Below are 9942 nucleotides of genomic sequence, written 5' to 3'. Positions count from 1 at the left end.
AAAGAAGTGCTTCACAAAAAATAATATGTGGAATGAACATCAGAGAGACCATAACATACATTGACTTAGCAGTTTATTCTGAGCTTTGTTGGCTTTAACGGCTTAATTAAGCCTGTAAAAAAAAAACAAACTGTACCACAAGTAACAACAGATAGCCTAGAAAATCTCCACTACAGAACATTTGGCACCAGAGAGATTTCTTGCCTGGCTAAGGCTGCCACAGTGTATTCCTGATGTCCTGAAGCACAAGATGGCTCTGGAACTGTTTTCCAGGTTCCCACGTGGCTGCCTTCCATCCACAGCAGCACTGGGATCTCCTGCTTGGAGGCACATCTAAAGGAGCTTTACTGCAGTGGCAAACACAAGCTGTCACTCCTGTAACTGCACTCTCGGAGAGAGCTTTGCCAGTGTATTCAGGGTAACAAGACTCCCAACGTGTTCACCAATGCCAAAGGAGCTTTAGAGTTCTTGTGCCACAACAAAAATCTGATTTACACCAGAGGACTGCAAAAACGGTCCTGAATCTGAGGTCCATACTACATGGATTGTACTGAGGTTAGATGGTTCAAACAGTCTGCACTGATAAAAAGCTTCATTCCTAAAATTAATTAAAATACATTGTGTATAAATCACATAATTTTGTGGGTCGCCTATCAAAATAGCACGATTCTCCTGAATGTCTGGACACTTAACACTGAGACAGGTAATATTTTTACTTGGTGGTTGTCATTCTCCCATTCCTGGAAGTATTCAAGGGCAAGTTGGATGGGGCCTGAGCAACTTGATCTAGTGGGACATATCTCTGCCAATGCAGGGGGGCTGGATCTAAATGGTCTTTCAGGTCCTTTCCAACCCAAACCATTCTATAATGATGATATTTTCCTCAAGCATGCTATCAATAACATCCCTTCCATGTATGTTCCTTTTCTTAGTTTGTAGTTCTCAAGACAGCTCAACTGATGGAAGTATCAATGGTATTTGTAAATCATCAATTACAGTCTTTAAAACATAGAGACAAACCTATGTGCCATCAGATACTCTCTCTACTATGGCAAAGACAGCAGTGACAGAGTAGGAAAGAACTGTCAGAGGGTTTCAGAACCTTCTTCAAAGAGTACTAGAGGTAACAGGAAATTGCAGTTTTCTGTTAAGGTGCAATTAAATTTTCAGTACAGTAAAGCCTAAATGAAAAATAAAAAACTTTACAACCTTAAAAATCTCTAAATGGAAAGAGAAGTGTGGCCTCAGGAAAATAATACTGACTTTTTTTTCTTTAGTTTTTGAAAAGTAATATATGCAAAAAAGTAACAAGAAAATCTGTATTTAAGGCAAAGTAATTAATTTTGCAAGTGGGATTTACATTTCAGTTTCCTTCTGCTGTTCAACAAGGAAGAAAGTATAAAGGAGCCCAAAAGCTTATTCATGCAATTCTCTGCAATTCCTTCATGTCAATTTTTTTTCCTAGTCCTCTACTGCATTCTTTAGAAATATTCCCTATGATAATGTTGATTCTCCAGTGCCCCTATCTTTCCACAGTGTTAACTACCCTCCCTCTATACCTCTTCCCATTTTGCAGGCTACCCACACTTGACAGGTTTGCAATGTTCCAGTCTATACAAACATACCGTGTTTCTAAGGACACAGGTCATGAACAAAATAAACCACATTGTTACTCATTTGTTTGCACAACAAAACGTGAACTGAAAATACCCAAAACGTCATGAAGTTCATGCAGAGCTCTTTACCAAGGCTTCTTCCACAGTTCAGTCACACCCAACAGCTTTTAAGCCTACTTCTGACTGCAAAGTACCCAGTAAGCTATTTTATATAGTAAAATGTTGGTTATTAATTATTAGTTTTGGATATCAGTGTGAAGAAAAAGCCCCGAATTACTTACTTCATACTACATCATGAATGTTTGACATAGCAGTATAACAGGAATGGTTCTGAGCATGCTCTTTTGAATTACAGATTAAGAATTTTTTATAAAGATGCCACAAACATCTCTGATAAATAACACAAAAAGTTTCTTGTGAATGAAGAATGACCTTTAGCTGTTTACAACCCATTTAAAAATATTAGCATACTCACCTGAAATGTGTAATTTTTAAAACACAAAAGGTATCAGAATAGGAAACATTCAAAACATTGTGCAAATAAAAAGCATTAAAGATCTGTAATAAATTTTGAAACTACAGCTTAGAGGTATCTATACATAATCCACCTATACCACATTAAAAATCACTTACCTGCAACATACTGACAATCTCAACTTTGTTGAAGAAAATAAAGGAAGTGAGGGTAGAAAGAAAATTCTCTTCAAAAACAGACGGTGTTGGCAAGATGATGTCCTGAATATACTGTACCCTGTAAGTCTGGTGTATTTTTTGCCTGAGTTCAGAGTCTGTTATAGGAATAACCTCCTTAAATTTTGCTGTTTTGGTCAAGAACTCCCTGTGCCGTTTCGGCTGAGCCAAAGAAGGATCGTACTCAAGGCATCCAACAACATCCATAATACACTCATCAGAAAACATCACCTCAAACAGAGTTGCTTTGTTGAGGAACAAAATTCCTCTAATGATTTCATACAAATGATGTAAGCCTTCAGTGTTCTCTAAATTCTCACAGACTTGGAAGAGCTGTAGCAGTTTTTTAATATAGCCTTCATTCTCCAAGGCCAGCGCTAGTTTTTCTCTACGGATGGGTGAGGAGAGAACAGAGGTAACTAGGTCAGCAATCTCTTCAAGTTTGTTGAGTTCACAAGTAGGAAGGTCGATCAAGGGACTAGTTTCAGGCATTTCTTCTATGTGTTCCTCTTCTGACTCAATAAGGTCCTGTGTGACTTCCACTGAAGGATCCTTCCCTTGAACCTAAGAGGGGTTGCACAATTACTGTCTCATACCAAAACATACACAAAAATAATAAGACCAATAACTGAAGTAATGTGTGTAAGCACTTCATACTTTCAGTTGCCTTGAAAATGCCTGTCTGTACAGAGGAGTAAGCTTGATGCCTCTCAATCACCATTATCCTCAGCAGTACATTTGTCATAAAACTAAAACAAACCAAAGTCCTAACAGCACCTGTGCAGACAAGAAGTCTTACCATGTGAAGATCACCCTCTCAGACTGAGCATCAGCTTAGCCACAATTTAAATCGTGGACTGTTTATGACATGCAAATGTTTGCAGTTACTAGGATAAGTACCTTTCAACAACAGCACTTAGAACCCAAAACTCTGTAAGAATGCATCTAGATTGCCTGGTTTGATCTAGGAAACTGCTAGGAATTCTGAGTTCTATGTTTCATTAGCTTTACACTGCATCATAAAAGCTGAGAAGATTATGATCAATTCCAGCCCAGGTTTCCTCTTTTAAGTTCACATCGGTGCAACTCCATTGACTTGTTACTTTCAGAACTGAAAGTATAAAATCTGAACTGTTTTGTGATACAACAATGAAGGTTGAAATATCTGTAAAACACAAACAGTCAATAAGACCTAGGTCTTGATTAAAAAAATATCACTGCAGGTTTCTGAGCTCATAGTGCAGTGCCACCTTTTTGCTTCTCACAGTGAAATATCCAGCTCCTTACGCATTACAACACATTTTCACTTCCACCACTCTCCAACAAATCAGCACCCTAAGGCTGCCTGGGAGGACAACTAAAATGTGTTATGCTGGCATTCCCCTTTTATTTAAAATCAAAACAAACCCCCCTCCAAAAATCTCTCCTAAAATCTGTAGCACCTGAGCTTCTCCTTACATTGATTTTTCAAAAGCATGAAGTTCAATTGTGAAAGCAACAAACTCCATTCTAAACAGTGGCAACTTAAGACATTGCAGCACAAACAGATCAAGTCATAGAAGATACTAAAACACCTAGAAGAAACAGAGTATTTAAAGTGAACTGTACCTGGCAGATTTTTTCCCAAATTTCATCACAGCCAGCTTTTTCTTGAAAACTCAGTGCTAAATCATAGTTTTCTGCTTCTGACCAAACAATCAGGGTGTCCTGGTTAAGACAAAACCAAAATTGTTTCTGAATCAGGTCTACACAGCATACAAATCTATATTCCCTCAGGCTGTGTCTTATGAACGGTTTTAATTAAAGTTACACTTGTCAAAAAAGAAGGTAAAACATTAAAATATTGTATCACCTGTCCTACCATAGGGGACATCAGCTCTCTTTTTTGCTATTTTCTGAACACTACCTTACATCTTATATATTTAAATATACTTTTTTAATATCTAAACTACTTAGCATTTTTCTGCAATCTACTTCTGAGCTAAGTCTTGAAAAGGGAATGCAAACATTACAGATCAACCTGCACTAACAATTTAATTCTTCTCATATCAAATAAAGTAAAAACAAAAAAACAAGATTGCAATGTTTTCTCCTCAGAAAGGGTTTAATACAGCCTCAGACATGTGAGAAGGCCAAATTTTAAAATATTCTTTTCTGAATTAAAAGACAGACAGCCTAAATAATAAAACACCTAAGTTCCTAGTAAAGTCAAAATATCTTGCTAATAGATATTTTTATTTAAGCACGTTTTTTTCCTCTGTTACTCCTGCCTCTATCAATTCAGCTTGTGCATAGTATACCTGGAAGATTCACTGGAATTTCTGGACAGACTGAAAAGGATTTTTTAACAAGGTTTTATTAGGACACTTGTTGCTGTACTGTAAGGAATATAAGCCTGTGCTTTGACATTCAAATGTATAGTTCAGCATCCAACAGTAAACTCATCTTCATAATAAAATGTTCAAAGGCAACAGCTCTCTGCTAACCTTGCAGTGCATTAGATGAGCTTCAGAAAAATGGTCCAACACTGCCAAGCCTGTTGACTTCCTGAGCTTTTTTATTTATTTTATTTTTTTAAACACCAGCAGGTCCTTGCTTAATGGCCAATACAGTAATTCCCACATTTATAAAGGTCAACAATGTAGCTTGTGTTTACCTTATGCATCACTTTATTGTAAATAAAATAGTCTAAGTGGTATCTTTGTCTTAGCAATCAAACCCAAACAAATGTGTGACTGGTTTACAGACACCCAATATAACTTACGAAACTACAGGGGCAACAAGAAACAGACCCTCCTGCTGCCCCCTCTCATCTTTACCCCGAAAGGACCTTTGGGTTCCCTTTGTGGGTAGCAGTAGGTCAGCTTCCAAAAGATAATCACATGCCACACTTAACAACAGCATTACCACAAGCTCAAAGCTGGGTGTTTTTTTCTGTTGTTGTTTGTTTTTTTCCTTTTTCATTTTTATATATTGCTTTAAAGTTTTTCCTTTCTGGAAAGAACTGAGCTCACTGCACTATGGTTTTAATGCTGCTCCTGAGAGCTGTTTGTTTATACTACAGTGCCCTGTATTACACTTGCACTTTTGTTCTACGGGCAGGAATATTAATAGCTAGTGTCCCTGATTTCAGGCTCCGATTCACGTGCACAAATGGCACAGCTTCATATAGTTGAAATGGTTTTTGCTTACAGCTGTCCACCCTCATCCTCGGCTCATGGACAGCTGAAGTTCTGTGTGCAGTATGCCAAGTTAGAGTGAGCAGTGGAACTGGGACTCAAGGAAACTGGGAACTGAAAAGACTGATCAGCTCCATGATCTGGTTTTCTTTTGAAAGTCAGAATCTGAAATGTTTATCTTGAAATGTTCTGTGAAATTACTGATGCCCCAACACTCAAAATCATACACTTCCAGGTGACCTGAGAATGAACAAAGAAGGACACATACATGAAGAAGTCATACTCATAGCCCAGTGATTAAGAGATATACTGCAGTAACTTAATGACTGCATGCATCCAGAGAGACTGCACTCAAAAATGTTGTGAGAATTTTCAAGTTACTGAATGGTAACGCATTTCAATCTGCACTGCCCACACAAAGCAGAAGTTACGTAAGTTTCTCCAAAAATATTTCTGAAAGTTAGTTTAATCAGAAAATAATAGCAAATGCTAATATCAGACCTACTTGTCTCATGTACAGTTGCTGCATGGCCTAAGACAAACCATGAAGAGCCCAGACATATTTCTTATATGCCAGCACAAGTGAACCAGGCAGGGAACGAAAGACCATAAAAACTACTCCAGCAAAATTAGGTATTTCAACTAAATCAGTCCCACATCAACATAAATATTCGTGCTGGCATGAAAGGGAAAGAAGTCCCCTGGAAACTACTCAGGCTGGCTTTAGAGCACCCCTGCAAATGTGTTAAATGCTGGCCTCAAGTAACTCTGATTTTACCATAAGCAAATCACTCTGTTGTCATGAGTGATGGCAACTCTGTGCAAAGTCAGTATTTGCACACATTCTTCACCTCAGATCTGAAAAAGCATAGAGCTCACCTAAAGGAGAGTTAATATCTCAAAGCAATGTTAACAGTAAGGATTTCTGTAGCAGTTTCAAGTCTTAGAGTCATGCCACTGAAAATTACTGCTGGAGGAGGTGAAGGAACAAAGTAAATGTGTGGATCCATCTGATTTCTCATTGAAGACATGTTCTTCTACCAGTTCTGGCAGGGAATAATAACCTCCAGCAGAGGGTGGAACAATAAATGGGTGTGGTAACAACTTTTTTAAGTTCCTGCGGAATGCACGTGACCCTGCACTTCAGCCAACACCGGGTGTCCAGCAGAGGTACGTAACTCTCCAAAGCCTATGCCCTAAAATCCAGGGGGGTCTAAAGCTCTTCAGGCTCTCATGTTCTCTGCATACATGGAATTAAGATATTCCTTTTTGTTGCATGGTGAGCTTTTCTGTTGTATGCTTAGCAGCCTGGCACCTATGTCCAATCTATGTCCTATTTCTCTTGAGAAAGTGGTCAGGATTATAGCACATTTCATACCTGGATAGAACCTAATTCTGCACAAAAGTTAGCAATCCCAAGCATGATTTGGGAAGGAAGATAACAAAGTCTGCCCTGTTTATGGTTAGTCAAAAGTTGCAGTACTCTTAAGCACAAGCAGTTTAGCATTGGCAATCACAGACTGATACACAGCAACTAAAAATCAGTTAGTTTTCTTTCTTCACAGGATGTTGTTATGCAAATCACAACAAGCCATCACAGTCCTCTAAGTCCACTCCAGTAATTTCTATGAAGACAGATGTTCTTCATGCATGTTTCCATCAAGCTGCACAGTCTTGTGGCTTTCCTCAAACCCAAGATGTTCAGTACTTTAATGAAAATCTGCAACTAAACTAGGGAAAGTGGAAGAGAGAGCTCTTCTGCATACTGCTGTTCACCTACAAGCGTTTGCCCAGGGCTGATCAGGACAGCCTCTGAGTCTTCAGGCGACCTACAGAAACAGACTTCAACATTCAAGAAAGGATTCTGAATCGCTTCTGTTTCATCTCTGGTGGATCAAAACATTTTGCCCGAAATCTTCTGAGTTTTTTTAAAATGCATCTGCTCCTGAAATAGCGAGGCTTGAATACTACCATCTTCTAGAGACAAGACTGAATTCTCACAAACTGAGAAGCATGGGAATGCTATATTAAGGTCTGCTTTTTGCTACTCTACTCAGAGGAAAGCACAAAAACTTGAGAAAAAAGTTCTGTCAACTCAAAGCTCTATGATTTTAGAGGTTAGACAAACCCAGAATTGGTCTCTGGAAATCATCAGTCATTATTCCCCTTCAAAAAACATGAACAAGCAAGCAAGAAAAAAAAAAAAATCAACGCCCAACTTCTTCAAAAGACTGAAGAGTGAAGCAAACTCTTTCAGCCACGAGGACATAAAAGCACTAGGATCAGTAATAAAAGCCAACCAAAACAAACCTCATCTTGAGTTTTACAAAACTACAACTTACAAAGACTTCCACAAGAAAAACTACAACAAAAGCCACTTAAGTCACTTGAAACTTTGCTACCAATTAAGTAAAGAAGGCTTTCAAATAATCAGTTGTACAAAGTTTCAGAAAACAGGCTACAAAGAAAAGAAATTTAAAACTTTACAGCAACATAATCTGCATTCATGGTTCATCATGTATTAGTTTCCTCTACTAAACAGGAAGCAGTTCAGGGCTCTTGACTTTCAGAACCCTGCAGAGCTCCACGAAGGCTGTCCTCCTTCCTCAGAGTGGCCTGCCCAAGGAAAGCCTTGACTGTCACTCACTTGACTAAAATCACCAATATCTAATGAGGGAAAAGTGGAAACCACCAAACCCAGCCCTCTGAAAAGCTAGGCCCAAGACTCTGACTCTCTCCTACACTAAAGTCAGCCAGTCTGTGATCAGGAGCTAGATGAAACTCTCTTCCCTCAAAATCCTCCTAAAACAGCTTGTCCTCTTTCCTCTAGGGGAAAAAAAAAAACCAAACACAGACAAAACAAATGAAAACCCTAAAGATTTTTCTCTTCATGATTAGGAAGTTACTGTTTTCTAGTGCTGAAACACCTCTGGATACCATAACGATGAAGAGCAGTATAAAACACTGAACAAAAGGAATGGAGAATCTACTGCAGAGCAAAGGAATAGACAGAAAAAAACTACTAATAACAATGTAGGCAGAGACATCAAAAACTAATGCAGAAAAAGAAAAAACACAATAAAAGTGGTAAAAGAAAAAGGGATTTAGTAAGCTAATTTTTTTAATGGATCAAACAAAAATGACCTATTAACATAGCTCCCAACTGTCTCACTTCTGTTTTGCAGCAGGCTTACCCCCAGGAAAGGCAACCCTGCAAGTAAATCTCGCCATGGCTAGTCACTTCACTGAGGATAGCAGAAATTTTCAAGGCTTAAAACAAACAAACAAAGTCCCACAATTTTCTTCATGTTATTCCCAGAAAAAGAACTCAAGTAGTAAATATGCTGTAAGAGCTGGCCAATGTTTTGCCTTCCTAATGTGGCAATTATTTCATACAGCCTGAGATGGGAGACAAAAGTTTCACAAGTACAATTCTAACTTTTTATCCTGTAATGGCTTCAGAATTTATCCAAAATGCATATATTCTCTTCAAAGCCTGAAGTCCAAGAGGTTTTTTTAGGAGACCCACATTTTAATTTTTATAACATTAAGCATTATAGCACCTACTGCTTTTAAGCATGTTTTTCACCTCTGTGAAAAATAGCAGCATTGTCAATTCCATGACACGCTGCTTTGTTTTTTTTCTTCTGAAAATTAAGATGAATTTGAGCATAAAACAATTACTCTGCATCAGTAATCAGAAAAAAATAAAGCCCAGGAGTAATACTTGCCTGCTGTTTTTGATACGCAGTATTTGGATTTATCTTCGATTCTAACAGTAGTGAACCTGAAAAAGGCATCAAGAGATATTTACTGAGTTTAACAAATTAAGCATCTCCATACATCTTACGACAACTGCCCACGTGCCAGCCAATATATGGCTCAACTTAATCTGCATCTTCCAGAAAGCACAGAAGAACCATCTTCTTTAAACATATTTCCGTAACGTAAGACAAGTAAGGACAACATTAAACAAAAGTATCTAAATTAAAATGTATTTTTCTTTTTTAATTTAGACCAAAATTCTCTAGCACTGTTTTTTCTCCTGACACCTGGTGTAACAACTAGTTTGCATAAAGGCTGTGTACTAAATCTGTACAGATCTGCACCAGGCAGCATGCTGCCCAGCATAAAAATGTTTTTGCTCACAGAAGACACGTGGGCCACTTGCTTTTATTTCCTTCAACTGCCCTTCAGAAGTGAATCATCTAGATACTATAAACCCAGGGACGTTATCTTACGTATGCAAGTAGTGTATGTATCCTGGCAACAGCTACAGACTAATTTATACCAGTCTTAGGTAGTTTATTTAGCACATTAGCACCTGTCGGCTGACGAAGTGGCAAACCTATACCCTCCCCCCTCCAAAAGAGACCTTAAAGTGACTTTAAAGTACCATAAAACACGAAGAACGTCACACAACCCGAAAACAATCAGTGAAATTCTGGGGGGAGGGA

The 9942-nt window shown here is 38.3% G+C and overlaps 1 protein-coding gene across 1 annotated transcript in view; it reads right to left on the bottom strand.

Moving 5' to 3' along the window:
* Window positions 1-9383, bottom strand: part of SMEK2 (SMEK homolog 2, suppressor of mek1 (Dictyostelium)) — a 19882-nt gene extending 10499 nt beyond the window's left edge. The window contains exons 1-4 of the mRNA XM_010004896.1: window positions 9329-9383; window positions 9217-9272; window positions 3915-4013; window positions 2250-2870 (exon numbers count right to left, since the gene is read on the bottom strand). Of these exons, the coding sequence (XP_010003198.1) occupies window positions 2250-2870; window positions 3915-4013; window positions 9217-9272; window positions 9329-9383 (831 nt within the window). The remainder of the gene's footprint in view (window positions 1-2249; window positions 2871-3914; window positions 4014-9216; window positions 9273-9328) is intronic.
* Window positions 9384-9942: the final 559 nt, after the last annotated feature.

The sequence above is a fragment of the Chaetura pelagica genome, unplaced genomic scaffold (genome assembly GCF_000747805.2).
Source record: "Chaetura pelagica isolate M959 unplaced genomic scaffold, ChaPel_1.0 scaffold171, whole genome shotgun sequence".
Taxonomy (NCBI): Eukaryota; Metazoa; Chordata; class Aves; order Apodiformes; family Apodidae; genus Chaetura; species Chaetura pelagica.
Note: the sequence above shows the minus strand (reverse complement) of the source record. Positions and strands in the feature narration are given on the sequence as shown.